The 25,031-nt window shown below is 55.2% G+C and overlaps 1 protein-coding gene across 1 annotated transcript in view; it reads right to left on the bottom strand.

The window, feature by feature from the left end:
* The window catches only part of PPP2R2B (protein phosphatase 2 regulatory subunit Bbeta), a 41,801-nt gene that overhangs the window by 2,467 nt on the left and 14,303 nt on the right, over positions 1 to 25,031 (bottom strand). The window contains exons 2-8 of the mRNA XM_059860222.1: positions 11,524 to 11,621; positions 10,113 to 10,278; positions 8,732 to 8,844; positions 3,561 to 3,738; positions 2,194 to 2,358; positions 660 to 829; positions 41 to 132 (exon numbers count right to left, since the gene is read on the bottom strand). Of these exons, the coding sequence (XP_059716205.1) occupies positions 41 to 132; positions 660 to 829; positions 2,194 to 2,358; positions 3,561 to 3,738; positions 8,732 to 8,844; positions 10,113 to 10,278; positions 11,524 to 11,621 (982 nt within the window). The remainder of the gene's footprint in view (positions 1 to 40; positions 133 to 659; positions 830 to 2,193; positions 2,359 to 3,560; positions 3,739 to 8,731; positions 8,845 to 10,112; positions 10,279 to 11,523; positions 11,622 to 25,031) is intronic.

Genomic DNA, 25,031 nt, shown 5'->3' with positions numbered 1-25,031 from the left:
GCATGCCGGGGCTGAAGGCGGCACACCAGCAGGTGCTCACCTGTCAGAGCCGTTCCAGACGCACTCAAACTTGTCAAAGATGCAGTCGTTCTCGTAGAGCGAGCAGAGCTTGCTCCGCAGGTAGTCGTGGACCTGCGGGTGGGAGGGACAGGATGAGCCCCCACAGTGGCCAGCACAGCCCAGGGACTGGCACACTCAGCCTGGCTCACAGGGTGTGCCCCACGCTCGCCACAGCCCAGCTGGCAGCGTTGGGCACCGCCTGGCATCCTGTGCCCTCCCACAGCCACCCTTCTTCCCTAAGCACCTCCAGCCAGACTCTGCACACGGCTTGGGCACCCCCAGGCAGTGCCAGGGGACATCCCCTGACAAAGGGTGACAGTGACAGAGCTACTGCTCTGCACAAGGCCTCCCACATGGCTCTCCCAGGTGCCAGCACCTGAGCTTTCTCTCCTCACCCACCCCCAGCCTGGGGACATGGTGACAACTCACTAGGCCACTTGAGCCCACATTTAACTGCTCTGCTTTCCACCATCTACAGGCATAAAGCTCCCACACAACAGGTGCATGCCCGCCCCTCCTGCCACTGGCACAGAGTGTGGCTCAGGAAGGAACTCAGTGGGTGCCCTACTGCTGCATGCACCTGGCTGTGCCATGCTCACCTGGTAGGTCTCAATGGGCCGGTTCTCCATGTTCAAGTCCCACACCTTGACAGTGAGGTAGTCCCGGGTCATGATGTACCTTCCACTGTGGCTGAATTTGACATCAGAGATTGAGGAGATGATCTCAGAAAAAAATGACCGGTTACTTGGGTCTTCAGGCTCTTCAAAAACTGTGCAGGAGGAAAGAACAAGCCCCAGCATTAGCTGAGGCAGGAGCTCCCTGATCTCAGCCCAGGGAACCGCCACCCTGTCCTGGCACCACAGGAAGCTTCTGGGAGGGAGCACTTGCATGATGCTGTACCCAGCACCCACATGTGCTTAGGTTTATCACCCCCTTCACCAAGCCCTGGAGCTCCACTACAGTGGGAAGAATGTCTGAAGTGCCCAAATGAATGATCTCTACAATGCAGAAAAGGCACTGCCCACAGCAGGACACAGAGCTGCAGCCTTTCACCACCAGCAGAAACCTGGAGGCCTTTTCCATGTAAAAAGTGATAGCAACAAGAAAAAACAGAGATCTCAGGCAGGCAGAAAGCAGCTGAAGCCAGGACGTGTCTCTTGCTCACAGCAGGTCAGCCATGAGGCCCTGGTCTCCCTGTGAGGGCTCTGTCCCTGGGTGCCTCTGGGAATGGGCAGCAGGGCCATGGCCACAGCTCTGCTGGGGGACGTGTGGCCCCTGCTCAGTGCCTGCACTGGCAGCAGCAGGGGCTCTGCTGGCACTGGGTCCCAGCACACAGGCAGGGCCATGAGCAGGCTCCCAGCACACGCACACAGACACACACAGAGGGGATGCCAAGACGGGGCTCCCAGCACACACACACACACACACACACACACACAGGCAGGGCCATGAGCAGGCTCCCAGCACACGCACACTCACACACAGGGGATGCCAGGACGGGGGTCCCAGCACACACACACAGACACACACACACACACAGAGGGGATGGCAAGACGGGGGTCCCAGCACACACACACACACACACACACACAGGGGATGCCAAAATGGGGCTCCCAGCACACACACACACACACACACACACACACACACACACACACACACACACACACACAGGGGATGCCAGGACAGGGGTCCCAGCACACACACAGAGGGGATGCCAGGACAGGGTTCCCAGCACACAGCTGGTGCTGCCCAGTCCCTGAGTGTGTCTGTGACCCAAAGCCAGTGGCCGGGCAGGGCAGGGGCTCAGGCCAGCTATTTTTGCTTTGGCCTGAAGGCTTTTGTGTGGCTTTGCTCCTGCTGCAGAAGCAGATCTGGGCTGCTGAGCTCATGGAAAGGATTTCTGAGCACTAATTCCCTCTTACACAACAAACCTACTTTCTGTGGCACTGAGCAGGTGCTGCCCTGCCCGTGCCCGCACCAGCTCCTGCCGCAGCTCCCTCTCCGGGTGAGCAGGTGACCCCGAGGTGGCCCCGAGGGCAGGGCGGGTGGCCAAGGGGCCCGCAGCCCGGGGGCCAGGGCAGGCCCCGCGCGGGTGGCCCGGTGCCCGTTCCCCCTGTGGCGCTCACTCACACTTGGCGTGGCGGTCGCACAGGGCCGCGGCGCGCATGTCGCACAGGCGGATGGTGCCCTTGCTGCTGCTGTACACGAAGGTGTTGCAGTGGTGCGGGTGGAACTCGGCCGCCGTGATCACCTCCGTCAGCTCCTCCATGTTGGCCGGCTTGATGTCCACGATGTCTGGCAGGGCCAGTCAAGGAGCCCACGAGCCCAGCCCGACTCCTGCTGCTGTCCCTGGGCTGCCCTCAGCCACGCACACCGTGTGCTCCGGGCAGGCGCCACCACCACGGGCAAAACTGCAGCACGGAGTGGGACCGGCCCCACCAGCAGGGAAGGCCAAGATCCAGCAGGTCTTCTGCTAAACTGAGACCCCCTGCTCTGGTACCACAGCCTGCAGATCCTCTGTGGGCAGGAGACCTGATCTGCCCACCCACGCCAGGCCTCAGTAAATGTGCAACACTCTGCCATGGCGAGTAACCATACTGAAAACAGCAATGGCAGCACAGCCCAGGGCACAACAACGAACAGAAAACCCTCATGTAACTCCCTTGGGCCATGTGAACTCCCCGAGGTTTGTCACAGATTTAGTACTCCTCACCCTCATCCTTGCAAACAAGCAGGCACCACAGCCCTACTCTCCTGCAGCTGCTCAGAGCTCCCATAGCCACATGCCTGTGACTGCCAAGATCCTCTCCATCTGCCTAAATCATGCCCCAGGGATTTCTCAGCAGGAAACACCATATAAACACCATCAATGATTCGTGCCCTGTTTATTATTTCCAATGTGGCTGTTACAAGCGTGACTGTCGCAACCTCATTTGTAGAGCAGTGACTGGCAGCCTGTCACCTGCTGCAGGGTGCAATGGGACCACACCATCACTGCTTCCATCCTCCCAGAGGCACCATCACCTCTTCCATCCTCCCCAAGGCTTCTGTCTCCTCCATCACCTGCAGACCACCCCCCATCTGCCTGCCCCACCAGGCCCTGCAGGCAAATTCAGAAATGTGTCACCCACACATTGGGTGACAGCAGCAGTGGTGGCAGTGCAGCTGAGCCCTGTGCCGTGGAGGGAGCAGCTCCATGGGAGCGCTGGATGCCTTGTCTGGACACAGCCTGGCATCCCACCAGCAGCACAGGCAGAGATGAGAGGGCAGCGCCTTGAGAACAACACCTGGGCCTGGGGACTGTCAGTGCCCTGCAGCCAGGTGCACAGCAGGCAGCAGGATTTCGTACTCCTGAACTCCTGCCAGCCCTGCAGAGGGTGAAGCTCCTGCAGCGAGTCCCCATCCCACAGGCACGGGCACAGCCCGGCTGCTTCCCTTGGGGCTGCACCTCACTGGGACGCAGGGCCATCCCCAGAGCCACACACAACAAAGGATACTAAAACTTTGATTTGTGATTTCAAAATTCCACAGGTTTATCCTCAGGTCATCCGCTGACATGTAGGTCTCGTAGTCGCTGTTGACGGAGATGGAGTTGATGTGGTAGGTGTGGGCGTTGGCAAACACCCTCCGGGGAGTGGCCTCCACCATCAGGTCCATGGGCCGCAGCACGGGCACCTGCAGGGTGAGGAGAGAGCATCAGCACCCACGGACAGCTCCAGCCAGCCCCTGGCATGGGGGGATGGCCCACGGGGTCCCTCTGAGCTCTGGCTGCCAGGGCTTCTCTCTGCTCACTCCTAACAGGCTCCTCCAGGGAAACCTAATGCCTCCCCACGTGTGTGCCAGAAGGACAAGCAGACCCAAAGCCATCTAATTTTGAGAGAGTTTCCAGGATGGCTAGAGCACAGTGAAGCAATGAGGGCCCAGTATACCAGGCTCTGATCTTACTGCAGCAACTGTTCCAGCTTTGAAACAAAAAAACAACCAAAGAACCTCTTTTGTCTCATTTTGTCACTGCTAGCCAGGATCTGAAATTCCCGGAGCATTTTTGACAGAAATACCTTGCTTGACAGAGCGAGGCCAGCACGTCTTTTCTTTAAACATTTTTGCATTTGTCTCACAGTGAAGTGGTGGAGGTAAGAGATGAGAAGGGGCAGAGGGAAGGACCAGGAACAGAGCTGTGGGTATTTGCCCTTAGATAAATCAGCATAACGCACTGGGGAGTGGGGAGATGCAGAGGGGACCATGTGTGTGAGGAGTGGGGTCAGTAATAACTTTGGACACAGTGCTCTGGAGGCAACTCAGTGCACCAGGAATGTGCCAGCCCATGCTCCTCCTCGCCACTGAGGTGTTTTCTCCAGCTGCTCCATTACTTGGACCATGTGTGTGCTGCCTGAAGAGATTCCCTTGGCTGCAGAGGTGGGGATGGGACTGGCAGCCAGCTCGAGTGACACACTGGTGCTGCCAGCTCAGAGCCTGAGCCTGACATGACGAGCCTGCAGCTAATTGCACCCAACAGGGGCAGTGAGGCACCGTTTGCACTGCCAGATCCTGCTCAGCCAGCTGGGATGGGGGACAGGGACCACGGGGACCATGGGGGCCAGCCAGACCACGGGGACCATGGGACCACCCAGACCAGGGGGACCAGGGGGACCACCCAGACCATGGGGACCAGGGGGACCACCCAGACCATGGGGACCATGGGGACCACCCAGACCAGGGGGACCACCCAGACCAGGGGGACCAGCTGTCAGCACAGCACGGGGGTGTGCAAAGAGAAAGGGTTCAGTGGGCCCTGGGCACAGAAACAAGCACAGCGAGGGAGGGCTTGGGCAGTGGATTCTGCTCAGTGAGATGACTCTGTGGCCCAGCACAGCTCACAGCCAGACCCTGGGCTAGCTCCTCTCCCCAGGCCAGACTGACACCCCAAGTGGCACCTGCAGTTCCCAGTGCCCCAGCACAATTCCCTGCTCATTCCTACTTGGAGCCACTAAACCAGAGAGACACAACAAACTCTTAAGTCAAGAACATTCTCCACACATTACTTCAGAGCCAAGTCCTGGGGAGACTTCTTTTCTGTCTGGGACTTGGCTGTCACCAGGTAACACCCCACAAGAGGGACAAACCTGGTTTTACATGAGTGGTTTGCTAAAGCAGGGATTTTTATCTGCTACAGTGGCAAGAATCTGCACAGAAATATGGAAACCAGCATGCCCACATGCTGCAAACTCCTGCTTAAGGGATCAGCAATGAGGATTTGCCCCTGAAAGCACTGAAACTTTGAGGCAGGAGCAGTCAGGAATTTGCTGGGAGCAGACGGTGAGCTCCTTCTCCAGCAGCAGCACAGGGATCCTGGCTCGGGACTGCCAAGGGGAGCAGCTGCCCAGCCAGGCCTCAGCCACAGTGGAGACACCAACAAATGGGCAGTGTGACAGCAGCTGGAACTGGTTCTTGTGGTTTTTTTGAAGCAGGCACAGGCCAAGTGAGCTTCTGCCTAAGCCACCCAGATCAGTCAGCACTGCCACAACAACCCTGAACAGCAGAGACCTCCTCGTGCCCCCCTGCTCCAGCTCCAGAGCCCACCTCAGGACAGCCTCTGGTGTCACACACACCCATTATTAAATGGTAATTCAGTTTAACAAAGCCCATCAAGTACACAGAAAGACTGTGTCAAAGAAAATAAAACACTAATAAATTCAATTACTTTCTGTTTTCAGGAAGGCGGGCAATGCCAGTCACTTTTCATTTAAAACAACTTAAGTCTTAATTTTGATTCGTGCTTTTGGCAGGTACCCCATGCCTGCCCCTCCCTCCAAGCACGCGTGGCACCTGTGCCCCCACAGCAGGACCCACATCCCCTCTGGTGGGAGCTGAGCAGGGGCAGTGCCGGGCCAGCCCAGCCCCTGCTCCCACCAGCACGGCCGCAGCTCAGCGTGCTCCACAGGATCTGCTCAAGGGGGATTAGCCAAGCTGAAGCTCGGATTGACCCCGGCCCTGGGGCTCCGAGAAGGAAACTGTAATCCGGTCCCTGGCAAATCAGGGAGCAGGGAAGTGCTCAGGGATAAATCCAGTCAGTTTTCCACCTGCCCCAGCAGCCCAGCTCCTCCAGCAGCTGAGCTCCTCCAGGCACACTCCTCGGAATTCATTTCCTACCTACATAAATTACATTCTGTGACCTCCCCCAATGCCATCTAAAGCTTAGCATTTTGCAGACAAAATGAGCATCAAACACTATTTTCATGGCAGAATTCACAGTGTGAAGTGACACCTTCACACTGCTCAGAATTTTGTCACATTTGACCTGCCCTGTGACACGCAGAAGGGACCTTCCTGCAGGAGGACAAAGCTGCTGCCTCACTGCTCGTCCATGCAGCTGATGGAGCTGCTGCTTCCGTCTCTGGTCCCTGCCTTGTCACTGAAATGCTCTGCAGAATGTGTGAAAGGAGAAGAGGCAAATCTCCTTGCTGAGGCAGAAAGGCAGCAGCAGCACAGCCAACCTCCTCCAAGGCATCTCCCAGCACAGCCGCTCTGGGACTGCAGTCAGGGGAATCAGATGCAGTGGGGCCCAGCACAGCCTCCCTGGGAAACTGCACACGGCCAAGAAATCGGAGTGCTTCCACAAAATGGGAGACACAAGCCAGGATTGATCATGGAATTTGCTGGAACTGAGAGAGTGAAGTGGCAGCTCTCAGAGAGGGCTCTGTGCCAGCCACAAAGAGGAAGAAACAGGCTCAGAAAGGGCCTGGCCACGGCACCCCCAGCAGCAGCACAGCCTGCAGCAAGCACCCCCAGCACCCAGACACTGGGGCTGTCACCCCAGACTGCCCTGCACTGGCAGTGACCAAAGCCAACACATCCCCTCTTGGGAAAGGTTTAAGCCCTGGATATCACTTGTGTTAATTATCTCCTGGCATGTCCCAAGGCACAGGTACAGCAGGTGGTACTCGGGAGCACACCAGGGCAGCTACACAAGGTCAGAGGGCTGCAGCTATTAGACTGGGGGCAATTCAAATCACCAGAGCTCTTCTTATGACAGCAAACACCTCACTACACAGCCTGAGCAGAGTTAAATATTCTTTTTGCACTGTGTGGGTTAGAAATTCCTCAGAGGATGATGCTCATCAAGTGCATTTAAACCATTAAGCCAAATGGATGAGAAATTATGGCAGCAAGGTGCATTAAAACCCTTTTTTCACTTGTCTGTGGTTGAAAATTAAACCATGGATGGATGTGGCTTTAATTTAAAGCATACCCATCACAGGACAATTACACATCAGATTTACACCAAGCTGCAGCAAAACGGTTACAGCTATTGTAAATATCTGTCCAAGTAAAATCATCAAAACATCAGATCAAATGGGGCTGGTGGGAGACTCCTCAATCTTCTGTCCCCAGGGACCACAGGCACTGCACAGCAGGTACCAATAAGCATCACACCAAGCACTTCAAACGTGTTTGCCCTCCCAGTGCCCGGCGCCTCCTCCAGCCACTCGCCAGGGCAGAATTCCCTGGGCAGGAATGGAGAGCCTGACCCCAGAGCAGTGGCAGACACCAAAGAGCAGCTCCTCCAGCCACACAGCACTGAGCTGCTGCAGGAGTGCATGGGCAGGAGTGCATGAGAGGAAAACAGAGGCTGAAGCTTTCAAGGCAGTGAGTGGATTCCAACCCTGTTCGGTCCTCTGATATTTCAATAGGGCTTTCTACAGGGGAGAAAGAAATCCCAGGGCCTTCCCAGTGTGTTTGACCAGAGAAGGAAGCACCACCTGGGATAACACCCTTACCGCTGCTGCCTTTCAAATCCTGCCTCCCAGCCTGCCAAGGGCTGACAGCCCCAGCTCTGACAGCCAGGCACCGAGCAAAGCTCTCCAACGGGCTGTCAGGTATCACCATGTTAGGCTGGAAATGCTGCCTGAAACATAACTGCAGATACACATCTACATGAAATAAATGCTCTCTTGTTCTGTAAAGGAAAACGCTGCCAGTCACCAGGAGCAACCCTGTACAGAGACAAGAATTAACTGCCTGCCCAGGGTCCTCAATGGCTTCATGCACAATGGAACTGGGATCCATAAAGTGAGGTAAGCACAATCATATTAATAATTTCATATGTATAAATATAAAACCCACAAGTACTCAAAATGCAAATTCTGACAGGGTGTTAATAAATGACAAGCAGGTCTGGTCTGATTAAGGTCATGACCATGAAGAAAACTCATATGGAGGAAGTTCTGCTGCTCCTACAGCAGCAGCTACATTTGGGAATGCTCCAAGCTGGGAGAGCTTCTGCCCTGCCTCCTCACTGGGATGGGCCCAGCCGTGGGGCAGCAAGCACGCTGTGGCACCGGGGTCCCAGACACGGGACACACACGGCGCTGGCAGCACATCTGCCCAGCACCAGCACAGCCCAGACATCCCTGGCAGCTCCCTCGTGCCCTGCCCTGCGCCAGCCACAGCGCCCGCCTCGGGTACCAGGATGCCCTTGGACACCAACCAGCGTGGCACGGGGGCACTGCGGGTCCCAGGGCACGCAGGGGACAGGGCACACAGGGGACAGGGCACGCAGGGGACAGGGCACACAGGGGACAGGGCACACAGGGGACACCAGCAGCAGCTTTCACCCAAGACCCCGCAGGGAACAGCTCTCCAGCCGCCCTGGTGCCCCCACACTCACCCGCAGCACGGTGATCATGGAGGGGTCTCGGAGTCGGCCATCCTCGTCCTTGAGGTTGTATCCCTCCGGTCTCTTGTCCCGCTCGCTGACCTTCCATAGCTTCACAGTCTTATCTGGGGCAGGAGAGAGGACAGCATCAAGGCAACTGCTCCCTGAGCCACCCACTGACGGATGCACCAAGGCTGGAAAAACCTCCTGTGCCCCCAGGGCCACTGCTGGAAGTGGTGATAGAGGCACCTGTGCCCACAGAAGGCTGCTGGTGCACAGCCCTACGCAGGAACGAGGTGGACGTGCCCCTGAGATGTGGCAGGGTGCCTGTGGCTCACCCAGAGTCATGCTGACCTTCCCCATCAGAGCCGTGAGAGCCCAGCACTCACAGGACTGAAGGCAGCTCCCTGTCTCCTCCCAGCACCCCACCCCCTGTGCCACAGAGCCCCGGCAGACAGAGCACCAGGAACACCTGGGGTTATTTGAATAATGGTGTTTTCTTCGCTCCCTCCTGGCAGGGACTCCATCCATAGTTTATCATCACTTCCACCAGGTTTCATACAAAACCCCATCATCCATCTTAATTTTCTCTCTTACACAGCAACTCCAAAGCAATGCCAATTAATTTTTTTTTTTTTATTAACATGCTCCGTTTTGGGGGGGTTCACTATAAAATGCTAGTGTAACAGTAAAAACAAAAGAAACAGAATAACACAGGAGTATTTCCAAATTAATTGTTTTGATAACCTGCCTGCATATGGAACACCACCCAAATGGAAGGGTAATATCCCTGTTAATCAAAAAACTATTTAAAAACTCAATTAACAGAACACTATGCTGTATAATTAATCTTAATTTCATTTCAATGATTCTCCCCCAAATGAGTTTAATAAGTCTTTGAATTTTATTGAAATGATCAATAGAGTCAATTCTATAACACAAAGTAAGTTGGTTATGGAATATAATTAGACCCCTCCTTTTCCCCTGAAGTAATTAAGTCACATCCATCTTAAAGCTCCATTCATCCCAAGTTATATTCCTAGATCCTCATGATATTTATCAGAACGTAACATGGAACTGCTGAGCCCAACATGACTGCAAATTGAAACTAAACACCTGCAGTTTGTCTTAAAAAAAAAAATAAAAATTCCCAGGATCCTGAGAATAAAAACCCCAAGCTGTTGTCAGGGCAGAAGCCTCCCTCTCTCCCCCAAAGGGAGGGGCTGCATGAAATACACCTGGCGCAAGGGACTGAGCTCTGCCAGAGCCGCTGCCCCCCGACGCCTGTGTCACGCTGCAGGCAGAGTTCTAATACCTGCTTCTTCCCCGGAGGAAGAGCACGGAGGGCACCACGCCGGGCAGCGGGGGCCCGGGGGCCAGCCCGGCCACGTACCGTTGGTGGAGAGCAGGAAGTACGCCGCGTTCTGCTGCGGCAGCCATCGGATCTTGTTGATCTTCTCCTCGATCTCCAGGCTCTTCAGGTAATCGAACTCTGGCTCGTGGCTCTGGAAGGTGCTGTAGACATTGTACTCTCCCCTGCGGTGGGGCTGGTTCTTGCTCTGCCAGGGACAGAGGAGTGAAGGCGTTGGCAGCCGGCTCAGGGGCTGAGTGCCCGGGCACGGCCTCTGCTGGCACCACGGCTCCAGGTGTGCTCGGTGGGAAGGGAGTGGGAATGGAGTGGAAACAGAGAGGGAACCAGAGGGAATGAAGCAGAAACAGAGCAAGAATGGAGTGGCAATGGAGAGGGAACGGAATGGGAACACAGCGGGAATGGAGAAGAAATGGAGCGGGAATGGAGTGGAAACAGAGAGGGAATGCAGAGGGAACGTAGCAGAAATGGGTCCCACCCCACTGTCTGTCCCTGGTGAATGGCTGGGACCAAGTGCCAGCTTCTGCCAGGTGCTGAACCCAGCCACAGAAGAGCTGCTGGCAACAGCTACAAGTACCAGGATGGCAGCCTTGGTTTGGGGGGGTGGGTGAAGCCCCACATGTCCCCTTGGAGAGGAGCTGAGTGGATACATTCAGAATGGTGCTGGAGGCTTAAAGTCCAGGAAAAGCAGTAGAATAATGAAATGAGAGTAAAAGGAGAAATGAACTAGTGCTGGAAAGGCTGAGGAGGTGTCTGCACATGTGGTGGTTAACCACTGAGTTGTCTTCAGTGTATGTAGAAATTATTTTAAAGCCTTAACTTTGAGAAAAATTTAAAACCATCATTGGACCATGATCTGTCTCATGCCCAAGTCTGATGCATTCCTTCCAGCAGAGCTGAGGACAGGTCCCACTGACTCAGAGCAGAGCAGCTAACTGGGACAACTTTGGAAATGGTGGGGGCCATCCCAGGTGGCAGGAGCTGGCACAGCTCCCCCAGCCAGGCTGGCAGGGTGCCCGCCAGGGCAGGGCCATGCTGAGGGCCAAACACACACTTCTCCAGAGGCACAACCTCAGCTTCCAACAAAGCATTTGCTAGCCCTTCCTGAGCAAAGTTTTGGAAGGGAAACTTAGTTGTTGCATCCATCTACACTTTCCAGAATCTTGGTGGTATGAGGGGTTCTTGGGGTGGGCACTGCTCACACCCTCAGATGTGCTGCCTGACCCCTGTTACGCCTGGAGCAGAAGAATGCAGGCAATGCATTTGGAAGGTGTTTGGCAGGAGGAAATCTGACCCTGCTGATGTTAATAGCTGTTTCTCAGTTTGTATTATGCCAGGAGAGCCCTGAGCTTAGAGTGACACAGGCAGATCAGAGAACAGCAGGACACGTCACTTAAAAGGATAAAATGGGCACTTTGCATTCACTGGCACTTACCTCCTGCTCACGCTGAAATATTACAACCCGGCCCCCCTTGTCCCCTGTTGCCAGTAACTCTCCAGTGTGGTTGAACTCAACTGTGGAGATGATGTCAGCTGGTAAAGAGAAGACAAAGACAATTTAAGTCTCTGCAGCCTGACTTCCACAGGCATCCAGGCATCACCATGCCCTGCACAGTGACATGCCTTGTGGGTACCTTGTGGCACCTCCATAAATCCCTGTTTTTCTATCATCTTTAACAGTAAATGGGCTCAGCATTATGCTGTCACAGCCCCCTGCCCTGGCCTGTGCCCCAGCCCTGGTTCCAGAGGGATTTCCAGGTGCTGTGCCTGTGTAAATGCAGCCTGAGGACAGCTGTCAGCAGCAGGGGCCCAGGGCTGGGCAGTACACTATGGCACAGCACAGCATGGCACAGCAGGCTCCCCTGATGCCTTGGGGATTGCCCACACCATTTGGGATGACACAATCAATTCCTGGGACCGGGGGAGGGCTTGGTGCCACTGGTGCCCCAGCACCTCATCTCAGCACCTGGCTGGTGGGCAGGGCTTGCTCCCACCTGGCCCTTGTGCCACCCTCTGCCTGAGGTGGTGGCTTGCCTTCACCCTCACAGGAGAGGGAGCAGACAAATTCAGACACCTGTGTCCTCTCTCCCTGAGCTTCTCAGGTAGAACAGCTCAGGTGACCAAACATTGCTGCTTTCCCCTGCACATTGCTGCACCCAGCATTGCCTCCCAAGGTAAATTAAGGTGATGCCTTTCAGCCCTCCATCAGCTGAAAAGCCACTGCACTCACACCACTGCCCTTCCCCACAAAGCAGGGTACCATCTCCAGGGTCTGGGCTCAGTGGCAGAAGCCAGGGGACACAGGAGACCTGGAACTGCTTTAATCTGCAGTGTTTACCCTCGAGGCAACACAGGCAGAGCTGCTAACGATTGGATTTGTTTGGCCTATTTTTAGAAGAATGTCAGAGGTTAATTCCACAGCAATTACTGCCCAACTGGTGCTCCCCCACTGCCTGGGAACCACGCTCCAGCAGCACGAAGCTGGGAACTGGAAGCATGGCTGCAGCCTGGGAGCCTCAGCTCTGGGTGCAGGATGGATTCTGTGATGAACAGCACTTGGCCACAGCTGTCAGCTGCCAGCTCACTGCTGCCGTTTGCATTCCCTGCCCTTGTCCCTTCTGCAGACCAGCACTGGCAGGGCTGGGTGCTGGCCACAGCTGCAAACACTGGCTGTGCTCTCAGGCCATGGCGCTGCCCGGGCTGCGGCCACCAGCACCCAGAGCCCTCTGAGCACTGCTCTGGTTCCTCCTGCCTGTTAGCTCTGGGGTGTGCCAGCAGAGAAGGCCTCAGAAACATAACCTGAGCTGTCCCCTCTCTGTCCCCTTGAGTTTTATCCCAGATACAGACTAGAAAGCTACCTCAGCAAACGAGAGAAGACCAAATGCAGCACGTGGCCCCAGCTCCTGGTGCAGCTGGGAACCCACTGAGGGTCTGTGTTCCAGGATGCCAGCCCAGACAGCATCCACCAAACCCACACCCCATGCTGCAGCATCACCCAGACAGGGCCCCTGAGAGCCCCCTCTCACAGCCATGGGCTCCCCCAAAACAGCCCCTCTATGCCCCAGACAGCATCCCAGCTGAGCAGGACCCTGCTGAGTCTGGCACCAGCCTGCTCAGCAGCCCCAGCTCAGCCCTGGCTCACCGAGGTTTCAGAGCTGCAGCAGGTGAGCCCCACCCTGCAGAGCATCACTGTGGTGCCATGGGCTGAGCTGGTGTCCCCAGGGTGTCACGGGCATGGCCCTGGGAGCAGGCTGGGAGCAGCTGCTCCAGAGCAGCCAGGGCACTCAGAGGCTGTGGCTGGGCAGTGCTAACGTGCACCTCATCATGAGACGTGCTGCTTCCTTCTGAAATTACTCAATTGAAAATGTACCTGTTTTGCTCTATTTAATCCTCTCCATTACCAGCTGCTGGCTTTGGGTCATTCTCTTTTCAATGAATTAAAAATAACTTTGTGTGCTGCAGTGAGGCGTTTTTCAGACATGATCTAATGCACCAGCCTGTGAGCAGGGCTGTGTTCTGAGACACCAGGGCCAGGCACCCCAGACACCCTTGTGCCCCCCCAGCCCAGCCCCCATTTACACTACCCCCACAGAGAGGGGGCTTTCATGTCCACAGATCCCCCAGACCTGCTGTTTACTCATGCCCATCAGCAGGACTTCAGACAAGAATACCAAGAGAGCCTGGCTAACTACACCTTTCACATGATAAAAAAATACCCTAAATATTAAAAAGCCCTCTTGTGAATAGAAGTATCCAACCCAAGCCCAAATCCACCCCAGCTGGCAGAAGCATCATTCCCCCAGCAGCCATGGTCTGGGCACTGGCTCTTTCCCTGGTGTGTCTGGGCAGTAGCAGCAGCCTGGCACAGCAGAACGTCCAGAGGGCAGCTGGGCAGTCCCACGGATGTGCCAGCTCAGGAGCCCAGAGTGGCAGCAGCTCCTTTCCAGAGGTGTCTGAACAGACCAGAGGTCGGTCATGGCTGCTGCACACCCCACCTGCTGCCCCCGAGGGACAGGCAGGGTGGTTACTAATGAAAATGCACATGTAGTCGTCTTGAGGTGATCAATAATTTATGCCCATTTCTCCTAAGGTTCCTTCAGCAGTTTTGTGACAACAGAAAGGAAAAACCTTGCCTCTTTTTTGCTTTTTCATTTCCTTCATCACCTCCTACACACTCAGTGCCCCAATGCGGGAATTTAAAGCAAACAGTTTCCATGGAGACCCAGCCCGCCATCCTCCCTCCCCTCCCATCCTCCCTTCCCTCGGCATCTCTGTGCCTTCATGCTCTCATGCTAAAAATATCCAAGATGGGATTTGATTTCCGCCGTAGCGATACAGTTTTATCAGAAAAATGGCAAATTTACAACACACCCCCCTCCCCCTCTCCCAGCGTGGAGGAAGGCATGCTCTCTGCCAGGAACAGGGAATGAATCTGTTATTAAAAAGAAAGAAGATAAACTAGGGAAGCTGCAGTCGGTGCTGAGCCCTGGATCCCTGGAGCAGCCTGATCTGCAGCTGGGAGCTGCCCACACAGCACCCCTCTCCTTCTGCCCACCAGGGCAGGGGCCTGGCTATTCCATCCCTGCTCCTGGAGCATCCCAAGCATCCTGCCCTCCTCCCAAAGCTTTCCGGGCACATCATCCCCGCTCCTGGCACATCCCATCTGCTCCAGCTGCAGCAGCAGCTCCATGCAGAAAGGCCCCGGTCCTGCCTGTCCTGCTGGGGAGGCCACAGACAGCACACCTGTCCCAGCACCTGTGCCAGGAGCACGTGGCCCCAGTGGACACAGGGTGATGCCCCTGGCCACAGCAGTGCAGCCACTCCGTGGTGGCAGGGACACCCCTGGACTCAAACCCACTGGCAGAGGGTGCCCCCAGCCCTCCCAGGGCTCTGCCTGCTGCCTGCTCTCCTTTGGAACATGCTCCTTTGGGTAAGGAGTGAGAGGCAGGACTGTGACCACACACAATCATGGCAGCATTTAGGTGGGAAAGCCCTCTGAAATCGAATCCAACCATTCCCTCAGCACTGTCTGGAGGATCACCCCTAACCCACGTCCCCACGTGTCACATCATTCTTACATGCCTCTAGGGATGGTGACTCCATCACTGCAGCCTGTGCCAGGGCTGGTCAGCCCTTTCAGGAAAGGAATTTTTCCTCATATCCAAACTAAACTTCCCTTGGTGCAACCAGAAGCCGTTCCCTCTGCTCCTGTCCCTGTTCCCTGGAGCACAGCCCGACCCCCCGGCTGTTCCCCTGTCAGGAGCTGTGCAGGGCCACAAGGGCCCCCTGAGCCCCCTTCTCTCCAGGCTGAGCCCCTGCCCAGCTGCTCCTCATCAGCCTTGTGCTCCTGACCCTTCCACAGCCCCAGTGCTCTCCCACAGCCACGTGCAGCCCCAGGAGCTCTCCAATGACACCAGTTCCTTCCCCAGACAGAGCTCTGTGTTTCTGGGGCAGCCCCTGCGTCCCCTGCCCGCCCAGCTCTGTCCCCAGGGCTGGGACAGGGGACAGGAGGGCTGTGGGGGTCTGGGCACCGCGGCTCTGGGCACTCTGCTCTCTTCACTGGGTGTGTAAACCTCTGGGTGCACAGCACCGCACACAAAGCCTCCAGCTGCAGATGATAATAAATTGGGAAGCACCATAAATAACAGCAAACCAGGCTGCCAAAGGAAGGATTTAGGTCATTCAAATCCCAGGCTATGAGTTGCCAAATCGAGTTTAATACTGATAAGTGTGGGGTAATAACTCCCCACAGCCACATCCCTCATGCCCCCATCAGACCCCTCAGGGGAGTGGTGGCTGCAGGGCTGTGCCAAGGAGATGGAGAGGTGGCCCCTGACTGGGAGCACCACCAAGCCATGGCACAGTGGCCACTCCCTGACTCTGCTTGCCCACCAGGGAGAAAGCAAGTGGGACAACAACGGGTCCTATTAACTGAGGACAAAACCTACACCTGAAACCATTCAGGGTGAAGAAAAGGAAAGAGGTAATGAAAAAGTAGGAGGCTTATGGAGGCAGTGTCTGGTGATGGGAGAGCCAGAGCTCAATTCCACCCACAGATCCCCTGTGGAGGTCTCAGTGCATCCCACCTTCTCTGCATCCCACCACGTCATGGCAGGAGATGGACCTGAGCTCAGAAAGGGGTTCTGAGAAAGGCACAAACATTAAAATTAGAACTGACTAATGCAGCCCAATCCTCAGCCTGTCAAGGAGGCCTCCCAGGTCTGACCCTCAGCGTCAGGCTGTGGGTCTTGCTTTGCTCAGAAAATGGTGAGACTCTACATTTCACTGTTTAAAAGAGACCTCTTTGCTCTCCCTCTCTGTCTGCCTCTCTTAAAGCAAACAAAAAAAGAGCTAGCAAAGTGTTTGCTCTGAAAGGCATGCGCCGTCGGTGCTGAGGAATTCTCTCCATGGCAGGGCTTTATGTGCAGCTTGGTGGAGCTGGGGACCTATCAGTGCTCAGGCCTGGACCCTGCAAGGCACCCCGAAGGAAGCAGGACCTTCTGTCCCCTCTGTCAGGTCAGATTTAACCCAGCAGGGCTGGACCCTCAGCCCCCTGCCCAGCAGAGCAGGAGGCTCATCCAAAGACTGGAATCCCTTCCCTGCCCATGAAAAAGTGTCAGAGAGGAACTAAAACCAGGGGGACTTCAAGGTCCCTCAGGTACAGAAAGGGCAGGCTAAAGAGGAAGAAACCCTGGGCAAGGCCTTGGAGCTGAGGGGACAAGGAGCTGGCATCCAAGTCCCACCAGAGCAGGGCTGGGGACGACGTGCAGGGCAGTGTGGGGAGCCGGGGCCATCAGCCCTGCCCCAAACTGTGTGGTCCACAGCAGGGGGGTGTGAGGTGGGAGGGCAGAGGACAGCAGAGGTTAAACTGCAATCTAACAGCATGCAAAATCACATGTGATTGATTGGCATTGATTATCCCCTGCCGAGGAGAATCATAGCCTGGGAAACTGAAATCAATTCCACTGCATTAAGCCCAGTAAGGACCTGGAGCAGCAGCAAAATGCCCTGAAACAGCACAGCTTGCTGACACCACCAAGTGAAGCACAGCAAGCCATGGCATGGCACGGGATGGCACAGCATGGCACGGGATGGCACAGCATGGCACAGCAAGCCACGGCATGGCACGGGATGGCACAGGATGGCACGGGATGGCACGGGATGGCACAGCAAGCCATGGCATGGCACGGCGTGGCACGGCATGGCACGGCATGGCACGGCACCTGCCCAACCCCTTCATCCCAGTCAGGCCAGGGCTGTGGGGAGGGATGGGTGGGCTTAGTGGAAAAGCAGCATGCCTGAGGAGCTCCCCGCCTGGGGCAGGCCCATCCCTCTGCCCAGCATGACTCTGTTTCCTGCAGGGATGGGGCCGGGGTCCTGGCTCACACGGGACCCCCCCAGCGGCTCAGGCAGGGCTGGACCCTGCTGAGCTCTGCTGTTCAGCTCCTCATCACAACAACATTGTGCTGCAGAGCTACCAACAGCTGCTCCTCTTCCCCAAAATGGAATAGCACTCCTAGATTGAACAGCTAAAAATACTGGCACATTCCAAATTTCTCTGCCCTTGTTACAGCAAAGAGGAATTTCGTGCTACCCACCCTAGACACAAGAAACTCCCATCTGGCAGCAGCCCTTGTGTCACCCAGCGTCCCCCACCAAACCAAAGCACCCATTCCAGAATGCCAGCCTGCAAGGGTGTGAGTTTACATCCCTCCACCATCCTGGCCAGGTGTAATTTACTGGAACTGCTGGAGAGGAGAGTTCAGGAGGAAATAACATCAGGGAAGGGTTCAGCACAGAAACTCCCAGGGAGCAGAGGCTCTCAGGGCCCCGGGTGCCCAGGGCAAGGACATGGAAGGAGTGGGGCAAGCACTGCTCCAGAGCCCAGTGCACCAGCAGAGACCATGCAGGGGTTGGGTCATGGAGGGGAAGGGGAAGGGGAAGGGGAAGGGGAAGGGGAAGGGGAAGGGGAAGGGGCAGGGGAAGGGGAAGGGGCAGGGGAAGGGGAAGGGGCAGGGGAAGGGGAAGGGGCAGGGGCAGGGGCAGGGGCAGGGGCAGGGGAAGGGGAGCTTTCAGGCACAGCCACAACTGAGCCCATGTGAGCAGGTGAACAGAGGGAAGCAGAGCAGCAGAGCTGCCTTTGGCCAGCTGCCCTGGCCCCTGCCCCACCCAGCACCCATGCCTGCCCACCAGCCCTGCTGGGTCCTGGGTATGCACACAACACAAAACTCTTCTATCTGCATCAAGGTGCACAACTCATTAGCTCTTGGATTAATGGCAATTTTTAATTGGTCAGGATATGAACACCTTATTAAGCTGTTACACATCACACCTGTGGTGGCAGAACAGCATGTAAATCAGGACAATTAGCCCGGGAACCCAAGAATCTCTCTGCCAGTGCAAATAACCCTGACTTTGTGAGGAAAACCAGCAGCTGCTCTAGGGTGCCCCAGAACACCCTGCTGCCAGGAGACCCAAGCAGCCCCACCAGTCAGCCCCAACACAGCCCAGCTCTGGGTGGGTGGGAGAGGTTCTCAGGTGCTGCCTCAGTGAACAGTCCAGGCTGTGGCAGGACAGACCCTCTGCACCTACACCTGAAATAACCACAAACCATGGTCTACAGAGCAGGGCAACTTCTTTGAAGAAATCACAGAATATTCTGAGTTGGAAGGGACCTGCAAGGATCACTGAGTCCATCGCCCACGTGCGTGTGCCATAGAGAGACTGGACTCACAATTGGCATTATTTGCACCATGCTCTAACCAACAGAGCTAATCTTAGGGGCTTAAAAGCAAACTGACTGGGAGCTGGGCAGTTACGGAAACCCACAGTTTCCTGAATTATTTTTTTCTCTATTTACTATTCTTTTCCACATTATTCATCTTGCACACACACACAGGCACATCAGGGCAGCCCTCTGTGACTCGCCGGTGTTCCCCGGGCTGGGGTCAGAGCACAGCCCTGGGGCAGTGACCCAGGCTGGCAGCAGCCTGCCCTCCTGCAGCCCCAGCCCTGTGCTGGGCTGCTCCCCACACTCACTGCCTGGGCTGGCTCACACTGCCAGAGCATTCCAGGCAACCCATCCGCCTGCTCTGTCCCTTGGCTCACGGCAGGATTTAGCTGCCATCCCTGTGCCAAGAGCCTTAGCTGCACAGCAGACACAACCTCCTCAAAATGGCTGATTTGGGCTCAGGAAAAGTGATGGAAAATCCAAGTCCATCTGCAAAGTACACCCTTAAAAAAATTAGACTTTGTAAAAAGCAGCTGAGCATTGATCAAGTCCTCCACCCTTTCCACATTAAAACCTTTAAAAACTCCAATGATTTCTGCCACAGAACTGTCTGGGCACTTCTCATGCTTGGGCACAAAGGCATAAGCAACCCAAAAAGTGGCCTGGTTCCAAAATACCTTCTGAAAACCTATGATTTCCAGGGACATCACTGGTTGCTGAAAACCTGAACATCTGACACGGGAAGATACTCACAGATGGTAACAATACTGAGCTCTTACTATTGACAAGATCTTTCTCTGCAGCAGGAACACAAGAGCTGCTTTTCCCAAAAGGTAAGCTGTGCTGAGCACTGCAGCACCAGGTCTGACCCTCAGCACACACCTGTGTCCTGGGGAGGTTGCCTTGCAGAGCCAGGGGGCTCTCAGTGCACAGCCCTGCACTAGACTCTCACGGAGGAGGGGTCGGTGTGCAGACACCAGGATGGATGCCTTCCAACACACTTCACGTGCCACGCAGTCTGTCTTTCTGGTCATCTTGCTGCAGCCATCTGTTAGCTGATCAGCAAAAACTATTGACTGTTGAAAAATTTTAATTAGAAGTACCCAAATGTCAGCTAAGTGAGTAAAATTCAGAAGCAGCAATCTTTGTTCTCACGTAGAGCAGCTATTTTCAGCTTACAACCCAATTTTGTTACCACCTTGCTCTGATGTCATTCTCTGTCACATTATTCCAGTTTGGTGCCCCTGGAACAAGCCCTTGGCTGAGCATGGGAGGCACAACATGCACCTGCTGCGGCAGGAGCTTCTCACAGAAAGCTGGCCCTGGGTTCCACAGAGCACACTGCACACTGGAGACCCCAGGGACGGGGGCCCGGGGGCCAGCCTGGGCACAGGGTGCCTGAGTGAGCTGCCTGCAGCTGGGTCAGCCTGGGAGGCAGCACCAGGGCAGAAACCCAGCTGGGTCAGTGGTGAGACACGACAGGTCTGGCACATGAAGGGGAATGGGGGGAGGCAAGTGGGGAATGTGCTGATGGAACAGGAACACCTTCTGCATGGGAAACTGACCCTTCTGTGCCATAATCCACGTCTGCAGGGAGCACCCCCAGCACCACGGCTATCAGAGTGGTGGCATTTGAAAAATGTTCTTAACGCTCCAATTCCAGTTCTACAGGAAAGCAAACACACCAACACTGTGCAGACAGTCCCTGTTGCACAGATTTGAATTTAATCAGCCAAAGATGGCTTAATCCAGCATCTGGGGCTGTACTGAGATGGCAGCACAATGGGACTGGGGCAGTGCCACCCAGATCACTGGGCTGTGCCACCCCCCTCAGTAGCCATCCTGGGCAGACAGGGTATTTCAAACTGACCTCAGCCGCCTCAGTGCTTCCCCAGCAGCATTTCCCCTGCCTCTGTCCCAGCAAGTCCCAGAGCCCATAGACCCCTCCCTGGGAGGTGGCATGGCCTGTTAGCACACCCCATGGCCCTCCTGGTGCCTTCAGGAGCCAGTGCCACTCAGGGTCCTCCCCTGGGATGTGCCCCTTTCCCAGAGAGCCAAAGATGCCTGTGGCAGGTGGCCACTGCCAGGTTCTGCCTCCACACATGGCTCAATGCCTCTGCCAGCCCTCCTTGCTGGGGCACAGACCCTTCACAAGGCTCTGCAAGAGCTCACGGGAACCCAGAGCCCTGCACGGGGCCAGACCACAACACATGCTTGATCTGCTCCCTCTAAAACTCATCACACACTAAATTTTCTGCCGACTTTAACATTTCTTCCTGTGGAAGACAGATGTCTGGGCCATCATTCTCAATCTGCTCCTGGAAGAGCTTGTCTCAAGACATTTTCCTTGCAGTATTTTAATTAAACTTTCTTTCTTTCAATTTAGTTGGGTTCATTAAGTGATGTCCTGAGCCACTGAAATGAATTTGTGCAGCAGCTTGAAGGAGCAGATTGCAGCTATAAATGGGCCTGTCTGAACTTTACAAGTTTTGCCACTTGGGGTGCAGAAAGCACCCAAATGCCTCAAGTGCCTGGGGAAGGCCCAAGGTCTCGGTGGGCAAGGCAGCATTCCTGGCTCCTGCTGGTAAGTTACAGAGAGTGAAAAACACTTGTTTATAAACTGCAAGTGAAAGTAACAAATATTTCTGCTAGAAAAATAACAGATTTCATATATACAGCTATCTTTAGTGGAAACAAACCCCTTGTTTGTTACAGGGAATAAATTCTGGGATGTTAGAGCAAATAGAAGCATGGACAGTCACTAGGTCCAGTGAAAACCCTCTTCCCATCAGATGGGATTTAATTACGTTGATTCTGACAGAGAATTAAAAGTCTTTGCTGGAAGCTCTTTTTCTGGTGTCAGGGCTGTATCACTGAAGCTAAACATGGTGCTTTCCCAGGCAGGATCAGTGGAAAATATTTTTGACAAAAACTGTTGGGCTGAGATAATCTTGACATTGTTCATCCACCACAGTTCAGGGTCCAGAGCTGGAGCTGAACCTGGCTGATCCCAGCGAGGCCCTATCATCAACTCAGCCACACCCCAGAATCAGCTGGAGTGCACAGAAAAGGGATTAGTCTGTTCTAAACAGGTGACAAACACGGAGACAAGCACAGAGGCACACAGAGGCCAGGCAGGGCAGGAAGCTGTCACCTGGCCAGAGATGGCAGCTCTGCCAGCAGCTCCACCAGCAGCCCCATGGCCAGAGCAGCCCCACAGCCAGAGCTCCACCAGCAGCCCCACGGCCAGAGCAGCCCCACAGCCAGGGCTCCACCAGCAGCCCCACGGCCAGAGCTCCAGCAGCAGCCCCATGGCCAGAGCAGCCCCACGGCCAGAGCAGCCCCACAGCCAGGGCTCCACCAGCAGCCCCACGGCCAGAGCTCCAGCAGCAGCCCCACAGCCAGAGCAGCCCCACGGCCAGAGCAGCCCCACGGCCAGAGCAGCACACTCTGGAACACCCAGCTCTCAGGCCACCAAGGCTCCTCTCCTCCTGAGCAGTTTGTGATTCTGCCACCAATCTGCTGTCACAGGCTCTGACTGGTTCTGCTTCAAGTGATTGCCTGCCCAGCCTCACTACCCAGTCCATGGGGAACGGGGGCTCTCAGGTTTGCCCTGGAGCTCAGCAGCTCCCAGCAGGCTGCAGCATCAGGCAGAGGACACAGCTAGCACAGGACAGCACTTTGTATAAAGCTCTGGTTAGTCGTGAAGATTGTGACTCCACTTTAATCACAGGTGAATGGTGTGACACCAAGGCATAACAATCCTGAACACAAGGCTGTTACTGACATGAGAGGAGTGGGGTGAGTGTGAGAATTACCTGGATGCAGCAGGAGAAGGGTTAGTGAGTGTTTCTGCAGCACACATGGTCCAACACCCAATAGACATCACTATACAACATCCAGCAACTTCCACTGAAAAGCTGCAGTGATAAACAGCATGTTGTCTCACAGACCTCACCCTCTAAAAGTGAGGTGAGAGCTGGGTGCTTCATCTCTTTTCCTCCTCCTGCTCTCAGTGAGGAAGCAGGTTACTGGATGTTACCTGACATTACGCAACACTGCTTCTACATGCCGTCCATGGTCTGCCTGACACTTATCCAAAGATAAGGCCCTGGGCTTCCCTCTCTCTGCTCCTGCCTGCTGAGGCTCACCAGGAGAGAATCACATTGTTTGAGCGAGGCTGTAGAGCAGATCTCAGCTGCCTCAGTCACACACAGCTTTAGCTCAGAGCTCCCCACCCAAACACAGCCTCACCCAACTCACATCAACCTCTGGGGACTCCGAATGTCACTGCCAGCCCAGCCAAGCCTCTGCAAGCCTGGTGGTGTCCTGGAACACTGAAGGGTTTGGGACAACCTCTGCTACAGAGAGGGGCCAGTTCCATGGCCATGGCAGCAGTACCACGGCCACCCCCGGGCAGCGCGGAGCAGCGTCCCCACCCTGCCCTTGGCACCGGCGCACGCCAGGCAGGAGGAGCAGCAGCTCCAGCAGTTCCACAGGTGACGTGCTGCCCCTGCAACATCCTCCTCACACAGGTACAGCCAGCATCAGCCACGTCGGTGTGGCCTCCACCACGCAGGGAAGGGAGAGCTGGGGAATATGACCTGGTCTCACATCCCAGAGCAGCACTTGGGGCAGGTCAGTCACTGCCACTGCCACTGCCCATCACGAGGCCGTGCTTCATCCCAGGGATGGGGAACGCTGCCCAGGGCACAAGGAGCAGCATCACTTGTGCAGAACAGCCATCACAGCAGGAGCAGCTGTGGCACGCTCAACACGGCCACAGTCCCTGCCCGTATGCCCAGGTGAGTGCTGGGGGTAAGGGTGTGGATTTTAACAGTTCTGCTGGAAAGCTGCTTCCCATTCTGATAGAAATCTAGGCATTACTTAATTCAGAACAGAAAACAAGCTGCACTGTGGGCTGTGAGCAGGTTTGGGCTTCATTCAGAAGGGGAAAAAGTGAAAATACTAATTAACCCCAGTTGTTGGAAGAACGCCCTGAAGAAACATTATTCAGAATGGGTCACAAATCATAAAATAATAATAATAAAAAAAGCCACAATGCTCTGGGGACATTAAGCGATTACAGAGAGTTGTTATTTGGCTGATTTTCACACTTCATTAGCATGTGCATAATTTAACAAGTGAACGTGCTGAGGGCTGGCAGCACATAAGAGCCACTTTCTTGAGACACGAACTGCAAATTGGGACACCACAGTTAGGGGGTTTGTTTTAAATCATGAGGGAAAAGCAACGGACATCAATCCCAGGCCTTCGGCAGAAGAAGTGGTTGTTCAGGGACCACAGGCCAAGCAGACAGGTGCTATGGGAAGGTAGCTGCCCCCTTGGACACAGCCCAGAGAGCCCAGCTTCACATGGCTGGGAGCCACCTCAAAGCCATTTAACACAGAATTAGGTAAATCTGCATAAAAACAACTCAGTGAACCTGTGACCTTCTCCTGCTCCCACTTGTCTGGCACTCAGCACAGAGCAGTGGGGACGGCACTGAAGCAGAGGGTGGACAGGCTTTGGGAGTTACCATCAGCACAGGCAACCTTCCAGCACACTGATTTCCCTTCTAGCAGGGAGAAAGGAGGGCAGGAAACAAAAGGGACTTATCAGTACCAAGGTGGCCCCATCACATGGAAGGGGCAATGCCAGGACAAACCAGGGGCCCGGGGCCCCAGGCTGCTGCCAGCCCTCCTTCAGGAGGCTGAGAGCCCACGGGCTTCCCACCCCGTGGCTGTGACACTGGGGGACTGCAGGCTCCACAGCCACCAGCCATGGACAAGGACAGCCTGGCCCAGCAGCCAGGGCACGTGCTGGCCACTGCAGGGCTCCCTCAGCACCTGACAAGGCTGGGCAGGCACGGCAAGCACAGGTGAGCAGCACAAGGAGACCTGGGAGCTCAAGGCAGAGGGATGGTTCAGATGAGAGAGACAAGACCTTTGTAAGAAAATAAAAAAATCTCTTGCTCCTTTTCCCCACAGTATGTGGCATCCACATCTCTAACCACTGTTCCAGATTGTAATTTCCCCATATTTTAACAGAGATTCTGTTTATGAAACTGCAAGAGGATTTAGTACTTATGAATAATACCATGAGGTCTGGGAGATGTTTCTTTATATGATTAACTGACCACAGGCCATTTGTTTTACAACAAAGAGGTTCAATGGTCCGTGCACACTGATTTATTCAGCCCCCACCTAATG

This window comes from Haemorhous mexicanus, chromosome 15 (assembly GCF_027477595.1).
Source record: "Haemorhous mexicanus isolate bHaeMex1 chromosome 15, bHaeMex1.pri, whole genome shotgun sequence".
In the NCBI taxonomy this organism is placed as follows: Eukaryota; Metazoa; Chordata; class Aves; order Passeriformes; family Fringillidae; genus Haemorhous; species Haemorhous mexicanus.
The sequence above is the reverse complement of the archived record's forward strand: the minus strand, read 5'-3'. Positions and strand labels throughout refer to the sequence as shown.